Source organism: Pteronotus mesoamericanus, unplaced genomic scaffold, assembly GCF_021234165.1.
Source record: "Pteronotus mesoamericanus isolate MK-2021 breed Mesoamerican mustached bat unplaced genomic scaffold, CSHL_Meso_final contig_182, whole genome shotgun sequence".
NCBI classification, from domain to species: domain Eukaryota; kingdom Metazoa; phylum Chordata; class Mammalia; order Chiroptera; family Mormoopidae; genus Pteronotus; species Pteronotus mesoamericanus.
The window spans coordinates 33797546-33818560 of record NW_026555078.1 but is presented as its reverse complement, the minus strand read 5'-3'; the positions used below and the strand labels follow the sequence as shown (position 1 = coordinate 33818560).

The 21015-nt window shown below is 36.2% G+C and overlaps 1 protein-coding gene across 6 annotated transcripts in view; it reads right to left on the bottom strand.

Moving 5' to 3' along the window:
• Positions 1-417: 417 nt before the first annotated feature.
• The window catches only part of FERMT2 (FERM domain containing kindlin 2), a 76294-nt gene continuing 55696 nt past the window's right edge, over positions 418-21015 (bottom strand). The window contains exons 5-18 of one of the 6 annotated variants that reach the window (XM_054567555.1): positions 20915-20947; positions 20374-20599; positions 20160-20262; positions 18555-18662; positions 15396-15530; positions 14657-14706; positions 13284-13408; positions 7095-7201; positions 6538-6759; positions 4542-4565; positions 3992-4012; positions 3269-3393; positions 2782-2923; positions 418-1672 (exon numbers count right to left, since the gene is read on the bottom strand). In XM_054567555.1, the coding sequence (XP_054423530.1) occupies positions 1499-1672; positions 2782-2923; positions 3269-3393; positions 3992-4012; positions 4542-4565; positions 6538-6759; positions 7095-7201; positions 13284-13408; positions 14657-14706; positions 15396-15530; positions 18555-18662; positions 20160-20262; positions 20374-20599; positions 20915-20947 (1595 nt within the window). In that variant the 3' untranslated portion in view covers positions 418-1498. The remainder of the gene's footprint in view (positions 1673-2781; positions 2924-3268; positions 3394-3991; positions 4013-4541; positions 4566-6537; positions 6760-7094; positions 7202-13283; positions 13409-14656; positions 14707-15395; positions 15531-18554; positions 18663-20159; positions 20263-20373; positions 20600-20914; positions 20948-21015) is intronic. The other 5 variants (XM_054567556.1, XM_054567557.1, XM_054567559.1 and 2 more) reach the window with 5 other exon arrangements.

The window sequence follows — 21015 nt, the reverse complement described above, 5'->3', positions numbered from 1 at the left end:
CTAATCTTTTTTGTGTCTTTACCTTTCTTGAAATAAAGCATATAATGGTGAAAATGTTATTTTCCTCCATATTTAATATTAAAATGGCTACACAAAAATTCATCAACTTTGATAATTTTAAAAAAATGCACGCTGATATGACAGCTGTCACAACACAATCTAACAAAATTGTTTCAAATGAAGTTAAAGACAAGTAAGTGCTACTGGAGTCTTACAAAAAAACCAAATGAACTTTTTGGCCAGCCCAGTATCTTAGAGATAAGTATCTCTATCTAGTAACATTTTAGAATAATATTTCTCATAACACAAGATGCAGGCAAAGCACTTAGAAAAGGCAAAAGTTCATTTCTACAAAGTTAATGCTATGTTAAATATAAAAACAAGAAATACATAAGGAAACATTAAATAAAAGATTTTGCTTTTATTTAAAATAAAATGCATTTATACAGTCTCTGAACCATGGATTATTGGACAATACTGGTAATCCACCCCTCCCTGGCACCCTTCTGGGCTATGTGAGCTCGGAAGTTTTTGACTAGCACCAATGCAGATTGTAACAGCGCAACAGACTAGAATATGGCCAGTCCAGACATTAGAGTTAAGGACATTGTGGCAAATCACAACTATATTGAAGTCATTCTTAACTTAGCAGATATTAAAACTGCACATTAATTATATATTTAAAAGCATTTAATGTAAAGATGCTACATATCTAAGCCATTTTCTAGTTGTGAGTTATTTTAAAAACTGTACAATTTTATAAAATTTGTTTGTACATTAGTTACATAAAATGCATACTTCATAGACCTTTACTTCATACTGTAATGCAAAAGTTGCATATTTTAGGCAGACAGTGAATATGCTGGTGAATACTAAGTGTTGTAATACAATATAGTGTAAAAATAAAAACACAAGACAATATACATACATGCTTATTCAAGGACAAAAACAAATCAAGCATAACAGACTAACAGCATTTTCCTTCAAGGTTAAAACAATGACATTATTAATCATCAGGCATCTTTCATAGGCCTGATTTATTGGGGGCGGGGGGGAGGTGTTTCAAATGGCCACCAGAATAAGTAGGATGTATTTAAAAACACGAGGTCAAATTAAACATACATTAAAATACATGCATTAAACATGATAAATAGACTTCATATAGTTTAAGCCCTGGATAACTATAAAATAGATGGCTTGAGTTTCTTAGTTTGGCTAGCTTGAATCAGTGATGTTTTGTTCCTGATTTGCCCACTACTTCAGTTTTCAAATCTTGGCCCTCAGGAATGTGTGCCATATTCAAGTTCATATACTGTATCATGATAGCAGATTAATAGTCGTGCTTGTTAGTGCACATATTAACTGGTCTGGTAAGGCAAAAAAGTTTTCATGATAAAATGATAAATTTCAAGCTTACTTTATTAAGCAGCATATAACAAATAGCTTTTAAAGTTAAATATTGTTATGGCCATGGAGTTTCATTACACAGTACTTCTGTTCACACCCAACCACTGGTAAGTTTATAGAACATCTCTTCATCTAAGCTCTCATTTTGGTCTTTTGCCCGCGTTGAGAGAAATATGTAGCCACCAATGAATTCATGAACCACTTTGCAGTCTACTTCAGTACAAATGAAAGACAGCCGTACTTCATCTGCAAACTCTACAGTGACCTGGAACAAAGAGAGGGAACTGTAAGTCCCAGTAAAACTCCAGATGGGTGGGTCCAAACGAAGCTGCGTTGCTATTTAAGTTCTGCCCAATCACAAAATACTTAATCCTTAAGTATTCTTTTTTAATCCTAAACTTAATAATGCCTTCAAGTCCAAAATAATAAGCCCAAATTACCAGCCCCACCCCCAAGCCTTTTTAGTTTTCTTGTTCTGAAAAGGAAGACAAGGGGTTTAGGTCATTAAGTTCCCAAATGGTCTCTTGTGATTCAATTAATGAGAATGTCCCTCCTCAAGTCCTGGGAGAAAACCTACTTCCTGTGTTTAATTTACTATTTGCTTTAGATATTTAACCTTTAGGTATCATGTTTAAATATTTCAGAAAAATGAGATTCTAATGAAGTAATAGGAACTGATACAACAAACCCAGAGATCCTAAATGAATAATTAGTAAAAGACTGTTTATTTTAAATGATATTCATGTACTCCCAAGGCTAGGGGCAGCGGGACACATAGCAGTGCCAGGTTTTAGAGCCCTAAACAGCTCAGTCTGAATCCTGATTCTGTTATTACATGTGTGATCCTGGAAAATGACAGCCTCTAGGCTACATTTTAGTGTCCTCGTTTGTAGAGTAGGGATAATCCATCTACCTCACAGAGCAGGCATTCAATAAACAGTAGCTGTTACTGTGAGTGAAAGGGATTCATACATTCCTGAAAGACAATAATATTCTAAGTAGATCATTATGTACTTAAAATTTTTTAATTATTGATTTTAGGGGGGAGGTAGGGAAGGAGAGGCAGAGAGAGAGAGACAGGTTGATTTGCTGTTCCACCCATCCATGCATTCATTGGCTGATTCTTTTATGTGCCCTGACCAGGGATTAAACCTGCAACCTTGGCACATCAGAACCATGCTCCAACAACTCAGCCACGCAGCCAGCACTGTTCTTAGAATTTTAGTAACTGGGCAAGTTTCTAAGTGGGAAATGAATAACCATGTTTTATACTTTAAGAGGTTAACAGTACAAATAATCTTCAGAATTTATAGGGATTTTTATTATTAATTTACTAATTTTTAGCAGTATTCAAGTATTATTGCTATAGCTTACCATTTTTATTTCCCAGTTTACATTCCACTGTTTCATGTTACTGAAACGCCATGTTTTAATTGCGTCTCCTGTGCTGGCATCCATCCTAATCAGTCTGTTGTATGCAATTCCAATAAGTTCTTCTTTTTTGCCCCCTTGGAATCTGTAGCATTAAAAACATAGCAAATGTTTAAAGACATATTAGGGAGGGCGGGGGGGGGGGCGCATGTTGGTCCGTTTTTCTCCAAGATATGTGATCTTTAGCCCTAAAAGAAAGGGCTAGTCTTACTGATACAAATAAAAACAGAAATGCAATCTTTCTGAATTTTTAATGTAAAACTTACATGTATAGAAAATACTTCCAACACCTCTTTAAATATTATTGTGAAATAGGTTAATGGGTCTCAATTAGTAGCTTTAAATGTTTAATTTGGAATTAGGTGAAGTAGATTAAGTAGTAAGGCACAGATTAAGGTTTACATATAGGTGCTTTAATACAACCACTGACCTTGCAATAAAGTGTGTGATGCCGAATTCTGGTAAGGACTGCCAAGCTTGAATAAATCTCATCTTGGCCTCAATTAGACTCATCTGAGCTACATTCTGATGGGCCTCCAAAATTCTTGCTGTTATCTAAATATGATTGAACATCAACATCATTTTTACTAAGACACATTATTCTTTCATGATTGACTCAAGACAAAAGACTGAAAAATTGAATTACGTGTCCCACCCCTAAATCATATGTTGTACAAGTTGGAATTAGAAAGCTACATTTGGGAATTTTAGTAAAATGACTTTTCAAAATAAACCTTTATGTATTTCTTAATTTCAGTTTCCACATATCAAGAAACAAAAAGTACTACTGGAAGTACATAACTGCCATTTTTGAAACATATTTCACTACACACATATATGATACTGTTATTATAAAAAGTCATGTCCTAACCTTCATATACATGGTAAGTTTTAAATTTAGCATCAAGATGTATGATCAAAATAAGTACCTAGAAAACAAGTTTCTAGCAGAAATATTTATCACCATAATAATTTTTAAATTTTTCTAAGGGAATCATTAGAAAAGTTAAATTTTAATTTAAATTATACTCACTTTGGGAAAGCTACTCCCACAAGGAGTGGAAGGAAATTAATCCATGAGAGGAGATTGTAGCTAGGGCTTTAAAGTTTTTTATTTATTTCCTTTCTTTTTTGGTAAATATGGAGAACTTACCAAATCTCTTATATAGCCTGGCTGTAGATGGCAATGCGAGGAAAAGAAAAAGGAAGCAGAAAGAAAAAAAAGGCAATCAGAAAAAAAATGGCAACGAAGCAAAGAAAAAGTTGCGGTAACCTGCAAACCAAAATTCCAGCCAAAAACCATGCAAAAAATTACTTTAGGTGGAAACCAAGCAAAGTAAATGCAAGCATGAAAATGGAAATGAGGAAGCAGTGATTATTTCCATTGAGAACACTGAGAAACACTCCACATTGTTTTAGATTGTTACGTGTTACTAAAATTAAGGGTAGAAGGTTGATGGAGAAAATAAAAAGAGCAAATACCCCTTTTTCCCCCTTCATGTACCAGTTCTTACTGGTTAGGGTAAAGCTAATTATTTTAGTAGCAAAATCAAATTTAATACTTAGCCTTCAAAATTGTCTCAGATTGAGTCAGATAATATGATTCATGCACTGCTTTTCAGAAATAAGTTGAAGGCATAAAGTAAGTGCAATGACCATACTGTTTCTTTTAATTACACAAGAAAAGCAAACCCCTAAATTACCATCTGTTTTTTGCATCCTTTTTCCTGGAAGGGAAAATAAAGAGATGCCATACACTACACTAGGACTGGTGGCTATAAACATATGGTCCATTTCAATTTGGATTAACATGGATAAAAACAAAAAACAATTCTTTTTTTTAAAATGTAAAATCCAGTTTGGGAGTCACATTCATGTGAAAATAGCCACAGCAAGTTTAATTAATTAACATGGAGCTTTGAGGAACTAAAGTAGATTTAAATATGACAAAGGCTATATTGATGGACCCAAAGGAAAACAATGCACTTATGCCCTGGGAGATACGAACGAACGGCCTCAGGCCTACACACCTTCCTGACTCCTGAATATGCCCCACTCGATTACATGGGGTAAGAAACAATTACTGCGCATTACGTCCAACAACCGGTGCAGCACCCCACACACAACTTTCAACTCAACTTTCGCCTATTAGCATCTACTAGGTGTGAGGGCAGTATCTGGCTTCTACCTTCTGGGAACATCCGTAAGTCTAGTTAGGGAAAGAAGGATTAAAAAAGAATGCGCATTTCATAAGATGCCAATGTGGAAGACAGGCTAGAAGGAGCCTTAACCATGGACCACACACATACTGCCAATCTGCCACTTAAGGACATTCACTGTCTTTGTCCTTAAAGAGAATGTTCAGTTGACAATTTAGTTGAGACCTTTTTGAAGTGAAAACTACTGTTTTAAAGTTTCTGAAAAACAATAAATACCTTTCTCTGACAGCTAAACCAACATGTGGCTGTTTTCACAGTTACACTTTAGGATCTTTTTTTTCTGATACTTGATAGTGAAAATAAATTGCTGAGATTTGAACTTATTCACTGCCTTTGAAGGCATATGAATCCTCTCTTTTTCAAACAGCCTTTAAATGAAATTACTAAGAATAAAACGAAATACATTAGTATTTGATACTTTGCCTTTTTAACTTACAATCTACATTCCACAAAGTTCCCCAGGGCAGCATTTCTGCCATTCCTTACTACTCCCACACTGTATGACTGTAGGATAAATAATTTCTATGTAACTCACATGGCTGCAGAAACAAAAAGACAACTACTTGGTGATTAAAACTTCTAAACAGTTTAAATTTCTAGTTAAGTGATGTCAGACTCATATGATAAGCATTATATTTAAAGTTAAGGATTACTAAACGTCCTGGGTACTTCACTGGGCCTTTTCAATAATGTTTTAAAATTATTCCTGAAGATCAACATGAAACTAGATAAAAATAAAATATTTATTCTAAAGGTCTTCTTTACCCCCTCTTCCAAACTGAAGCCTTTTCCTTTTATGGCAGTATGTTTGGTGTAGAGAATACTAGGGGTTATCCCAAGTGAAATTCCCCTGCAAAAAACCTTTTATGTTGTACCGAAGAACCATTTTCCTACATAGCAATCCTTTTATAGTATTAATTTCCAGGAAAGGAATTCTAAACAGAGTAAACAAAAGCAGTGAATTTCAATGAGAATTTACCAAATTTTATCACATTATGCAAATATTGCTCAGGTTTTGACTGTTAATAGGCTGTTTTTACCCTTGTAAAATTTATTTCCAAAGCTGGAAAAGTCAATTTCAACAGCAAGAGGAGTCAATATAGATTTTCTTGGAAGCGAATAAAACTGCATGAATGAAGGAACCCAAAGCATTAAGACCACATTTAATTCCCTGGATGAACAGCCTGTTAACAGAATGGTTTACTCAAGTTGCTTAGAATAAATATACTCCCAACTATTCCACCTCATTATCTGTCCTATTAAAATGATAAAGGTTTGTTTTTTTTTTTTTAAATGACCAACTTAAACTTACTGAAGGCAATTTATTACTGACTTTATATTCTAATCACCTGATAAAACATTAAGACGACCAATTAACATTAAAAAGTTTTGAGGGGAGGAAACTAAATTTAAAATATGTGTACAAAATTGTAAAACAAACCAGCAGAAAATAGTAGGTGAAATAAAATGAATCAAGTACCTGCTTGTTCTTGTACTTTTTTAGATAGCGAGGAGACACCAAACACTCAGGATTTATATCAGTTGTGATCTGCTCTGGTATTAACTGAGGATCTGGGTTTAAATGCTGCATCTTCAGAAAGGAAAGAATATTCTGGACTTCTAGGTTATAAGAACTGTCCGCCATTGTCTTGCCCTTGGAGGCTAATCTGCAAGCTGCCATCCAGTGGGCATACTGTTTTTCCTGTTGAAAAGAAATACTGAGGTATGAATTGAATCACATGATGGGTCCTTTGAGTATGAAATATAAGGATGATGCCCTAGCTGGTGTGGCTCAATGGATTGAGTGCTGGCCTGCGAACCAAAGAGCTGCCAGTTCAATTCCCAGTCAGGGCACATGCCTGGGTTGCAGGCCAGGTGTGTGAGAGGCTACCAGTCATTGACGTTTCCCTCCCTCTCTTCCCCTCTCTCTAAAAATATATAAAATCTTTTTAAAAAATATTTAAAATATAAGGATGACTGGCTAATTCACTAAGCGATTAAAGAAAATTGAGGTTTACTTTTAACTGGAAAACTTACATTGTCACAACGAAGCCAGATTTCATTCATGCCCTCTGCAACTGGAATCAGGAGTTTAATGTTAAATTTTTGGCCTGAAATGTTTACATCTGGAGTGACTTCACATCCTGTAATAAAAAAATCAATTATTAAAATGGTCAAATTTACTCTTAAGAAATCCCAAGCCAATAAAGTTATCCCTCATTTTCTTTATGTCCTGTAATTTTGTTTGGTGTGGAGCAAAGAGTAAGAGTAAGAGAGATCTCCTAGAGAGGAGAGGTGTTGAATGGCACAGAGGTTGTGGCCTTGCAATTCACAAAACTTGACTAAGCAGCAAAGGAAAGGGTCCTGCTAAAAAGAGATTACCAAAACCCACAACTTGCACCCCAACAAGTTTTGATATATATTATTTTAATATTATGCAGATCTTTGAATCTTAAGTTATTTGGGATTTTTAAGTTTAATGTATTGGAATTTAAAAATATCTATTAATTAGATTTTAACCTAATTGTGTGTTTTGGTTAGAATAAATGACTTTTATTATGCCTTAAAAAAGTGTGAGAGGGGGATTAGACAGTTTGTGAGAGTCCTATATGGGAGCCTCTTCAGGGCCCTGTAGTCAACTCTGTTAAGCATTAGCTGGCAGTGCCCTGGCTGGTATGGTTCATTGGATTGAGTGCCACCCTGCAAACCGAAGGGTCATTGGTTCAATTTCCAGTCAGGGCACAAGCCCAAGTTGCAGGCCAGGTTCCCAGTTGGGGTCCTATAAGAGGCAGCCAATTGGTGTTTCTCTCCTCTTTCTCTCCCTTGCCCTCTCTCTAAAAATAAATAAAATCAAATCTTTAAAAAAAAAAAAAGGCATTAGGTGGTAGCATTCCAAAAGAAAACAGATTTATCAAACATATACCCAGTTAGATAATGAGGTAATGGTTGGCACAAATAAGCAGTAACCAGTATAATATAGTGGAGAAGAGCTTTGCCATCATACAGATTTGGGTTTAAGACCTTTCTCTACCACAATAATTATGGAAAATTTATTTAACATTGCTAAGCCCAAATTTCCTATCCTTAAAATCTAAATGATAGGGATGCTATAAGGATAAATAATGTGCACGTCAAAGCTCACTGAAGGGTATTCTAACTGTTTGTGCTTAGTTCATGCCACCCACAATGTGTCTTAAGATCACCCAGCAGGCTCTGTGATGAAAATGTAAGCTGTGAGCAGGGCTTGCCACTGCTTTGCTCTTTGTGCTGAATCAACTTGTCTTGGCACAGAGCACAAAGAACAAAATAATCAACCTCTATATATCTACCACAGAAGAAGAAATGTTAAAACTGTCATTTTTTCCTTCACATAGAAACATTTTCAATAAAGGGGACACTCCACTCCTCCTCAGAAGCAACTCCTAACATTTGGTGGACTTTCTCCCCCTCTTTATTTTTTTCTTTTTTAGTATTTACTACATATAAATAGCTATAGCATTTTAACTCCCTCTATACAAGCATTAGAAACTATGAGGAAGTTGTGTGGCAATGTGTTAACACGCAAAGTTAAAACAGATGTTTGAAAACAGATGATCTGTTGCAAAATTCCATTAATTATTCAAGTGGATTTTAAGTACACAATCCCATTAATAATTAGGCCTCTTTTAAAAGTAAAATGCCAGGAAAATAAAAAAGGGAGCAACAAAATGAGTGGTAACGCAGGTGCTAGTGTAGGCACAGAGGCACTTATTGGGCCACAACTCAGGCAACCTCAGCTCCACACGCCTCCATGGCGACATGCTGGGCTTCACTGTAACCCAGTTACTGTTTCCTTGAACTGTTAAATGCAAACAGTCTGGTTGGACCACAATCTTCAATCCTGACTCTCTTCACCCTCTTTGAGGGAGGCTATCCTGTGACCCCTCAACTTTCTCCCCATCAGCAATGTGTTTTCACTCCTCTACCCAGGCCAGCCTGGACCCCATTCACCAGACATCACCTCCAGTTCCCTAGACTTACTGACTTCCCATCATACACACTTAGCAAAACCTTAACCCTGGTTCAATCCAACCATCTGTCTTTTACTTCCCTATACTCAGGCTGTTGAGCACTGAAAGAGGGGAGGGAAGAAAAATCCCAAAACTGAACAGAGATAGGTTTCATGGGAAATTCAGGAATCCCAGCCCCAACCTGGCCCTTGACACCTACAGTCCTATGTTTACAGACATTCTCAAAAATGTTTCTTTCAGCTCTTCTCAGGCCTCTTATGCCACAGGCTCTCAGGGGACAACCTTACCCATTGCAGGTACATGAAAAGCCACCAGCAGTAAAGTACCCTGAGTTCCCTGCCAACCATACCAGATAAGCCCTGCTGCCCTTGCTTCCACACAGCAAAGAGGCATTTCTCCTGCTAAGGCTCCCCTCTCCAAGTGGGCTGAGTTTTCTTCCATCCCAGGAACCTTGTTCCATCACAGAGATCCTCTCCTTCTCCCAGACAGCAGGTTTCTTTCTACTGTGATGTTTCCATCAGCATTTAACTTCCTTGACTCGCTCCCATTTTAAACCACAAAATGCCTCTCCGCTTTGTACCTGTCTTCTGTTACTGCCCTCTTTCCCCCTTCCGTGTCCCAGATAGGGTCCTTTAAAAAGCTGTCTTTGTTTCCTATTTACTTCTCAATGACTGTACTTTCACTCTCATACTCAAAATCCCACTGAAATCTGCTCTTAATCAAGGCCACTGAATGCCTCAATGTGTCCAAGGAGGTTTAACAATCTTTATCTTATTTTTCTGTAGCTTTTTTAAATGAAGAACTGGGTAACTTTTTAAAAAAAAAGATTTTATTTATTTTTGAAAGAAATGGGAAGAGAGGGAGGGAAACATCTGATGTACTCGAGATACATCAATTGGTTGCCTCTCGCACACCCCCAACTGGGGACCTGGCCTGCAACCCAGGTATGTGCCCTGACTGGGAATTAAACTGGTGACCTTTTGGTTCACAGGCCGGTGCTCAATCCACCGAGCCACACCAGCCAGGGCACTTTTCTGTAGCATTTGATGCTGACTTGCTCTGTCCTTTTTGAAACAACTTTTATCTTAGCTTCCATCATACCATATTTTCGTATCTTCCTACACACTTTTTTTTTTGTTTCCTTTACAAGCTTTTCTTCATCTAATATGCCCTGTACCTTAAATATGAGTCTTCTGCAGGGTTCTATTCTTAGCTTTCTCACATAATAGACAACCATTCCAGTGGCTACATTTACCATTAATGCTTAGTGCTACCATATCAGTATCTGTAGCACGGGTCTCTTCTATGATCCAATGGTCTACAGATGGTATTTCCAGATAAGTATCCCACAAGTACCTCAAATTTAAAATATCCCCAAATTAAACTCATCTTTCTCTCAAAACTCAGCTCTTGTCTATTCCCAGTCTCAATAACACCCTATCCACCTAACTGCACAAACCAGAAACAAGTCCTTTTCCTCTAGCCCCTCCCAAGTTAATCACTGAGTCTATTGACTGAACTTCCTCATAGCTATTGATTATACCCTTTCTTCATCCCTATTGATAACCTTAATTTGGATGCCTATCACTCTCTGAAATTACTTCTCTAAGCTGTAGCCAATATAAATATGATGGATCCTGTCATTTTCATGTTAGTAATTTTTCAGTGGCACTTCATTGCTGCCAGTTCAGAAAACAGTCTCCTTAACATTTTTATCCACTATTTCTTGCCAACTCCCTCTGAACTCCCTCACGTGTTAGTAGGAACCAGATTCAACAGCTATTAAGGAAGTATATTCATCCTGCTGATTGAATTCTGCATTCCAACAGCACAAAACCCCCTGTGGTTGCTGATGCTTTTCTCCAGGCGTTTTTGTATACCAGTCTCTGCCTGGAAGGCTCTTACACCAACTCTCCTTCCCTCCCAGATCTCAGTTTCTCTTTTGGATCCTAAGTCCAACAGTATTTCACCTATGAAGTCTCTCCTGATTTTCTCCACCATTACTGAAGACTAAATGATATAGCACCATTACTTCCTTACTCCTTTGACCTGTTACTTAATTTTTAAAGAACTATTATTGCCTGAATTGTAATTGTTTATCTTCCCAACATGCTCTAAACATCCTGAGGGCTGGGACTATTATTTGTTCTTGCTCATGTCTCTAGTACCTAGCAGTTTGTGGCAAAGGAGCTGAATTATATTTGCTAAGATGAATTTTTTAGAACTTCGCAGTTTAGATCTCTCAAGGGTCTTACAGCACCTAGTCCAACAGATTCATTCCTCAGAGGAAGATACTGAGGTCCAAGTGGACTGTTTTTCCCAAAGCACAGGGCTTGTTTAGTGGCAGGGCAGAATCTTGGCCATTTGATTCTTAAACTAGTGTTTACCTTTCTCAGTGTGATGTGCCCAAGAAGTGCTCCTTTGGAAGGAGTCGGGAGAGATGGGATGAGAACGCCTTGTGGAGCTGTTCTCCATAGCAGGACTTGACTTCTCAGTCATTCAGGCAGAAGGTTAAGGATATAATAGGGACAGAAAGGACAGACGCCAAAAGACAAATCTAGTCTCTTAGGAGTGGATAATCTGAGCTGATCCTGGGCATCTTAGGAGGTAAGCAAGAAGAAAGCTAAAACTGACTCTTTGAGTAACAAATACTGGTAGATACCCAAAGTTACACTCATGTGACAGAGAGAAAGGCAATGAGACTAATTAAAAGTTTTAGGAAAATTACAGAATTCCAACACTTGAACATAGCGATCTCCTAATAGAGGTTCTCTATTTTTTACAATGTGTATAACTATGAAACAATTCAGATGACAACTAGGCAGATAGCAGAGATTGGGAAATTTTTTTGAAATATACTAAAAATACCCTAATGTGCAATGTACTAAGAAAAAAAGATCAGGAAAAACACCCCTGCATTTTAAGTGATAAGTGAAGTTATTTTGGGTATAACTTTTGTGAAATGAGTTAGGGGACCTTTTTCTTTGGTGCTTTTGTCCAAATTGCTTTACATATAATAATAAATGTACATGTAAAATGTAACCCAAAGAGATGTGCTGGGCTGGGCTGATAGGAATTATTCTCTAAATACCACTTCACAACTGGCTGACGAGGGGAGACGCAACCTTCACTTCAATCAAGTGGCTGGGAACCCAGGAGACTGCCACTATGGCTGTAGCTCCAGAGCCTGGAAGAACCCCATTCCTTTCTCAATTCTGCCTCTCCAACCCTTTAACTTAGTTGGGAATTCAGATCTTATGTGAATGCATCTTACTAGAATCTAGAAATAAGTCTGAAAAATGCATTTTTAGTTTTCTAGATTTTGCCATAAGGGAAGCCACAGTGAAGAGAGTATGCAACAGTAAAGAGCCAAACTACTGCCTCCTTTACTGACCATGCCAGGTGCCAAGGGTGTATGGATGGTCCCCAATCTACAATGGCTTGGCTTAGAATCTTTTAACTTTACGACGGTGTGAAAGTGATACACATTCAATAGAAACTGTACTTTAGATTTGGAATTTTGATCTCTTCCTAGGCTAGCAATATGCAGTTTCTCTCTGTGTCATGATGCTAGGCAGTGCTGCAGCTCCCAGTCAGTCACATGATCACAAGGGCAAACAACCAGTCCTCTACAGTGTGCTGTGTTGCCATTTGGGGGTGGGGGGCAGGGCAGTGGCAAGGGGGTATTGTGTTCAGAGCACATTTAAAGTAGGCTAAGCAAAGCTATGATGTTCAGTAGGTTAGGTGTTATTAAATGCATTTTCGACTTATGATGGGTTTATCTGAAGTGTGTCTCAGAGGTTTGGCTTCCTAAAGGAAGTGGTATCTAAACTGGAAGCCCGCCAGTTGGTTTCAGTCAATTTCACAAATGGAGGTGTGTCAACCTGCAAGGGTAGCTGAAGGCCCTAGGGAGAAGTCACAGCAGGAGGCAAGCAGAATGTCCTCCAGCTGAAGAAGCAGCAGTTGAACGTGGAGAGTAAATTCTCCTACCATCTAAATCAGTCCGTCTATCAGATGAAAGAGGTGAAGGAACAATGTGAAGAACCAAGAGAAGTAGTCTAAGCTGAGACAAATCTAAGACAAGAACTAAACATAATAACCTAAAGGAGTGCAGAAACTGCTGAAAATCTTTTCCTCTTAGCAAAGTGAAATTTATAGGATATCAGCTAATAGATATCTCCATCAACACTGGTCATTCCATGTTTCCCTTACTTACCTCTCAGGTTCATCTGATGAGCTGGGGTGCCACTGGATTCTTCTTTGCTTTTGTAGCAAGAAATAGATGTATCTTTGAAGGTGCACCAATATTGCTTATAACCTTTTAGAGTCAGCTTTTTTGGCCTATGTGTCAAATAGAATTAAAAGAAAAACCACTTTTGAAATAATTTTATCAATGCTTTGTTTTAGCACCAAAGTTTCACAGTGTTAAAAGTCCAGGGCCAAGTTTTGTATCTGCTGAATTCAGTTCCGTTTGGCCAATGTATTATATTCAATGTTGCTAGTATTGGATTTGCCCCTTCCTTCCCAGTCCACTCAGGAAGACCTCACAAATAGTGAATGGGCAGAGGAGAAAGACAGAAGAGCCAACATTCTAGTATTTCTGTCAGTTGTGGCCATCTGTATTACAACCAGGTCACATGGAAAGGACAGGAAAAGAGAGGTGAAGTACATGTCAAGAACTGGAAATTTCCTAGGTCCCATAATTACCCGTAGATTAACGGATGTCTGTAGGTCTGTCTTTGGAGCTTCTCTGAACCAACAACTTTATCTGGCATGACTAAAATGAGGTAAATGCTCCTCTCTCTCAGGGGTGTATTTCAATGGTTACTTTAACTTGCCACTCCAATGTCAAACATTACAAAGACAGAGCAGTCATAAGGGAGAGTAAATAAAGAAAGGTATAGGTAGATGAAAAAGGTGTATAAATGATAAAGAAAGGGGGGAGGCAGCAGCATCTGAAATCATGCCCTTATTTCATAAATGTTATATATGTTGAGCTGTTTTTGTTTACTTACCATAAATGGTTTACTCCATAATGGCTTTGTATATTATATTCCATATCATCTCCTTTCCTCTTTCCCCTCTCTGCCTTAATGCCTAGCTCTCGTGATTCTGTGGAGTATGACTAGGCTAATTGTTTTAAAGTCTACATAACATACTCTGGAACCTTGATTATAAAATGTCCCATGAACAAATGGATAGAATTTAACAGAATCTGGGGCTCTAAACAAAGCAATAACCGCTGGCAGTAAGTTCATGATGCACTGTGCTTCCCCCAGACAGGCCACTTACAATGACACGCCACCGTGGGTATCACGGTCTACGTGATGCAATCTAGGTTACAGTTTCCCCCCGACCCTTCCTTAAGGAAAATGTTTACCAGCTAAAACAACTTTAAGAGTACTGTGATTTTAATTTGGTATAGATGGTTATTTGCTCTCATTTTAATTTAGTGTTCATCTAATTGGTAAGTCCTTTTACAGATGCATCTGCCAGTCAGATTTACAGTAAATTTCAATAATGTAAAAAAAACTATAAAATTGGCACTATGCATTAGTATTTGGAATCCCCTAAGTTTTGTGTACTTACTTGAAAACTTTAATATAGTCAGCAAGTTCAGGAATTGAAGTGATGTCACCCTAGGGGAAGAATTTAATAGTTTTTTTATTTTCATGAAATGAGAAACTCTAATATTTGATATCTGATATCAAGAACCAGTTTACTTAACAATTACCTAAAATACAGATTATGAAGATTTTAAAGGTACAATCCTATTATGTGGTCACATATTACAAAATGTCATAAAAAGTTAATATCATTTGATCAAAATGGCAATTTATACAACCCACAAGAATACCCTGTTGATACCAACTAAAACTGTTTGTATCTACATAAATTTTATAAATCATAACAGCCCCAAGATAAATGCTTCTTCTATAACAACTATCTTCTAAGCTTTAGAATCATAAAACTAAACTTAGCATTTCAAATTTTTCCTGAGAGCCATTTCTCTTTTCTTTTTGTAATATTTCAAATTTGGAGACCACTAAATGGATTTTACCATGACTCAAGATTAACTTTTCGTCTCCAAGAACATTCCATTACCACTTATAAGACAATGTGCAGAGTATCAGAAGACCCATCTTTACTGTGTTGGAGGCACTAGAGACTAGAACAGTAGTAATTTTTAAGTTTCTGAAAAATTGATGTCTGAATTCTTTAACACATTAAATATTTCTACATCCCCCAAATACTTCATGACAACCTAAATCAACAAAAAGGTGAGCATCAATTCAAAGTAAATTAATACATAAATGGTTCACCCTACCAGAATTGTTGACGTTTTACCCCCTTCTAAAGTAATCTCCAGGTCTGAAAGAGCAGCATCAACTTCATCAACTTCTTTGTCACTGTTGTTCAAATGATTCTCTGATGTCATGATTGACAGCTTATTGATATGATACTGAAACCAGAAATGTTATTTAAATGACTGTTCTTTTTTTTAAATGACTGTTCTAGTGAGATTATTATCTATATCTTTATCTTTACTGAATGGTTTTCATCACCTAATATGAAAAGATAAAAAGTGTCCAGAACTAACTAGAATGATAGGAAAATAAAGGTAATCAGTGTCCTGAATCTGCTAATAAATATTTGTCCAAAAGAAGTACGATATTTGGGCATATCCAAATAAATTCCTAGTTTGGTAGGTCCTAGGCCTTAGTGATAACACGTTCTCCACTAAGCTCTACATAAGCACAGATATTTTGATGTTTCCCCATCCCCCACTGCACTATTTATTCCCTGTGTCTAGAACAGGGCCTGGAATCAATAAATACTGAATGAACAGAATATGCATAAGGTCATCTGTAGAAATGGATTAACACTGATTACTTTATAATTCCACTCTTACCCAGAAAGTTAGTTGTCAATGTCATGTTGAAAGCTAAAGCTGCATTACCCCTCCCCTTCCAGAATTCAATGCTGAAAACATGCCCAGAGGGAGATGTTGTTTATATTCTGTTACATAAGAATGATAAGATGGTTACAGCACTACAGAGATACAGGCATTAAGTACTGATAACTACTCCTTTATGTAAACAGAAAAATCTCTAGGTATAGAGTAAGTAGTCACAATTTTAAATACACTTAGGGAAGTGACTTGGAACAAATATTAGACTTTAATGTTAAACCTTAGGGAGGTTTTATACAATGATAAACAGAACTTTTAAATCACTTAGTTACTTTTCAAAGTACTAAATAGCACTCCAAACTTCTGAAGTGTATTCACTGAATATAATCTATCCATGGGAACATTTAATGAACTAATCTGAGGCCAATAATGTTCCTCTGTATTTAAAGATGTAGTGAATTAGTAATGAAAAGTCTGTGGTTATACCTTCAGTTGTGCCGAAACTGAGAGCCTTACAGTGGTAGGAACTTCCCTGTTCACAAATCATGGAGGATAAGGTAGGTTAAGAATCACAGGGAGGGCTGGTTAAAAATATAGATTCTTAGATTTAGTCCCAGGGATTTTGATTCAGCAGGGTTCCACCCTGGAATCTGCATTTCTACCAAGTGCTTTAGGTGATCTGAGGCAAAAGTTCCTCAAATTAAATGCTTTAAAAACAGTGTTACCAATTTATGTTTTATTTTTTTATCCACAACTTAATTATGAGTTATTTTCTTTTTACTACTGTAAATTTATTTTACACAAGGAACTAGAAGCCCCACAGAGAAAACAGTCTAGAGTATAGGGTGTCTAAAATAAAAAATAGTACGCATCTCTCTTTGTCATGCTTTCCAAATTTCCCCCTCCTGATACTGGATGGTTGCCTATGGCCTTCAGGTCAGTCTCTGGGAAGTCTAACAATTTAAGGTATTTGTAATACAAAATTCTTCATCACGCCTAGATTCTAAAGTGGTCCAGGAGCACTATGCTTAGGGACATTCAGTCTCCCCAAATTAAAATCCATGGTTTCTGAGGTGGTTTTTCACTGCACTGAAGTAGTTTATCCACTGTACATTGAGTAGGGGGGATGCTGCAGAATAATCCCATTTCTGTGACAGTATGAGTGTGTATACTCATTCAGTAAACACTTTTTGAGCACCTACTATGTGCTAAACATTGTTATGTTGGCTTTTTAAAGAAAATGTATAATAAAGATAAAAGGAAATAACATACAATAAAAACCTGTGGTTTTTCCCCCATGTATTTTTTACATATATTATTCTTTCATTGGCAAAACCCTCACCAAAAAATTTTAAGTGAGAAAGACACAGGTACAAAGTTGTTTAACCATGTGAGGGACTTTCAGTAAAGTTGCTCCCTCAAAACAGTACTGGCATAAAAACAAACACATGAAACAGATCAATGAAACAGAACAGAGAGCTCAGAAATAAACTCATGCCTTTAGAGTCAATATTTAATAGAGGAAGCAAGCACATACAATGGGCTGAGTATAGTTTACCCAATAAATGATGTTGGGAAAATTGGACAGATATGTGTAGGAAAATGAAACTAGACTACCTTCTTGCATTACACACATTTATTTTTGCATTAAAAATAAATTCAAAATGGATTAAAAACTCAAATGTTATACCTGAAACCATAAAAATCATAGAGGAAAACATAGGCAGCAATATCTCAGACATTGTGTGTAGCAATATTTTATCAGATATAGCTCCCCAGGCAAGGGAAACAAAAGAAAAAAATAAATGGGACTACATCAAACTAAAAAGTTTTTGCACAGCCAAGGAAAACATCAGCAAAATAAGAGGACGACTCACAGAATGGGAGAGCGTATTTGCAGATATATCTGATAAGGGGCTAACAGCCAAAATTTATATAAAGTATTTACAAAACTCAACACCAAAAAAACAAACCACCCAATTAAAAAATGGGCAAAGGACTTGAATAGCCTCTTCTCCAAAGAGGACATACAGATGGCCAATAGACATATGAAAAGATGCTCAACAATAATAAAACATTAGCTACCTACTTCTTAAGGATTATCCTTCTAAAAACTTACTCATATTCATAGTTCGTGTCACTAGTTTCAAAAAATTTTATCTTCTTGAAGGGTATTATTTCTGCCGTAGCCCATTTTACAAATATTATCATCCCAAACTGTTTATGAAATTATGCAAGTAAGTTTCATTTTTAGAAATCTTATTTTTAATGTAGACTGTTTCCAAAGGAAAATGGAATAGTTAATATACATCTGGAGGTGGGAGGATAATTTTTCTCCTTTAGGGTACAGAAAAGTAACTTATTAACTATACCACTAAACTCTTAAGATGAGAAGAAAAAAATTAAACAGAAGTCATATATGTATTTTGCCTTCCTAAGTATCTATTCACTTTCTACACAGCATAAAGCAAACACTATTAAGATGCTACTGGACTACTATGCCACTTCACTATTTAAAAATAATCCCCTATTCTCTTCCCCCCAAAAGTCCCATTTACCAGTCCTCTTCACTACCTGCAAGGCTGCAAACATCATCATTTCTTCTTCTGTGCATTCAATTTCTTCTAGGAGAATAGCCCACTTGGCCTGCTCATAAAGCTGATTGATTCTGATTGCATCATACTGCAGCAAAAGAGACACAGTTCTCTTATAATACATCACTTTTAATATTTAAGAAGTTTGAAAACTCTGAATATTCACTTTAAAACTTTAGAAGAAAAATTTAATATGGGATTTTATTCATTATCAAATATGTAGTAAGAAAGAAATACACCTATGGGATTGGAGATACATATATACACACATATACATATACATATATATATATCTGCCTCTGATTTCCATTAAAAATGAAAATGAAATATGCCAAAGGATTATTATTATTCAATATCAGAAACAGATTCTGTATGTTATTTTCTAGGGAAATAACCATTTGATATTATAGTCCTTAACACAAGAAATCTACTTGAAGACATTAAAGTAAGGTAGAACTGACTGCTCTTTGGTATTACTGTTGCAACTTGCCACACTAAAATGTCATGATCAGAGAATAAATTAATTATTTCAGAAACATCTTGCTCACTGTGTAAAAGCTTACCCGGACAAAGTGGCAGGACCTTAGACACAGGTCCTCTGTCTGTGTCTATTTTAAGAATCCAAAAATAGAGGGTACATATAGAGACTTGTAGAAAAGGTTTACTTATGCTATTGAATTCTATTTATGTATATTAAAAAAGTCAATGGTAATGTATTAATAAAATCTTAGGATGTTAGCAAAATACATAACTCTTTCCTTCCCCCAGCAAATATACTTACATTCCCAAACCTTTTTGGTTTTACTACAATTAGATATCTTATGGCCTAGAAAAGGAACTAAAATGATTTTTTTAATAGTTCTACTATATATTTTACTTTTGTGTAATGCATTATTTAAGCACTCAGTAAAAATGATAACTATATACATTAAAATCTGGACTATAATCTAGACATGAAAAGGATGAGATGGTAGTCAAGATACTTCTTTCCATCGATGACGTGGGAGCAAGGATCCAAATCTCTGTACTGTATCTTTTCTGGGGTAAAATACTCCATATTTTCATAATAAATTTAAATCTCATTAGGAAAACAAAGTACTTTAGTAGCAATCATTTGATAGTAAAAACATATTATAATGTTTGGCTATAAGATGGGAAGACAAACTTTAAAAAATTTTTAAAGCAACATGTTTTGGTATATAATTAGAAATCAAAGTAATTGAAAAGGTAATCTTTCAGAAACTTTCTTTTACCTAAAGTACAGATAAAGGAGGTATGAAAAAAAAATCCAAAAACTAACTTTACCAATACCAATTCTGTGTCTTTTACCAAATTAGTGCCTTTGAAATACAAATCAACCAAAAATTCAATGATCTTAACAACAAAAAGGTTTAGTTATGTTTTCAACTTATTAAAACAATACACTTATTTAAAATACAGATACCTTTGTCTAATGCTTTGGGTTTTTATGATTCAAGACTTGCTATTTACAAACAATTTCTTACCCCACCATCTTCCAAAAAACAAACATCCAAATGAACAAAACGAAAAGGAAAAAAAAGAAATTCCTCTAAACCCTTGGTACCTTTGGATTCAAATCAAAAAAGCTGTAATACTTGAATCGGAGCAGCAAGGCCTCATTTTCCTTCACGTCTTGTTCCATGAGAGATCTTGAGGAATCAAGCCACCTGGACAAGTTAACGAGAGCAGTGGAACAAAGCAAGGCAGGTTTAGTAAACTATTTCTACTTCTAATTGGATAAGGAAATTCTTCAATTGTATCTATATTTTGAAACTTACCCTTGGTTGATTTTTGCTTTGTCAAGAAGAGCCTGAGGCTTGAACATTTTCGCCAAGATTTCTGGTGATGTGACTGGCTGGCTGACAGCAAGTATACCAGGGTTGCCTTCAGACAATGCACTGTCACCAAACCAAGCAGAAGTCGGTGACAAGGGGCTTCCATCATGAGCATCATATGTGGGGGTCATTGTTTTACTATAAAGTCCTGGGCTTGAATATATACTTCCTAATAAACAACATGAAAAATAGGTAGTAAGTATGAAGTAAAGAATCTTAGTTTTCAGTGACATGCTATAATGAATATAAAAGCATATTGTGAAAACTCAAACTTCATTCTGGAAGAAAACTCAGTACATTACTTTACCTGTCTTGAAAACATGTGAAATTAACTTTAACACTCTACTTGTATAACATTAGATCATATAATAACAAGGCAAGTTGGTGGACATTCTGGGGATAAAATCAGTGCAATAGAATTAGGAGATAAGGATATAGCTAAAGCAGACCAACACGTTTTGTTTTTGATTGTGGCAAGGCTCACCTTTCAGAGGGCCAATGTAAAGAACATCAGAGCCTATAGGAAAGGAAAGAAAGGAATTCAGAAGGTAAAGGAAAGGCAACAATAGAAGATAGAAAAAAAGA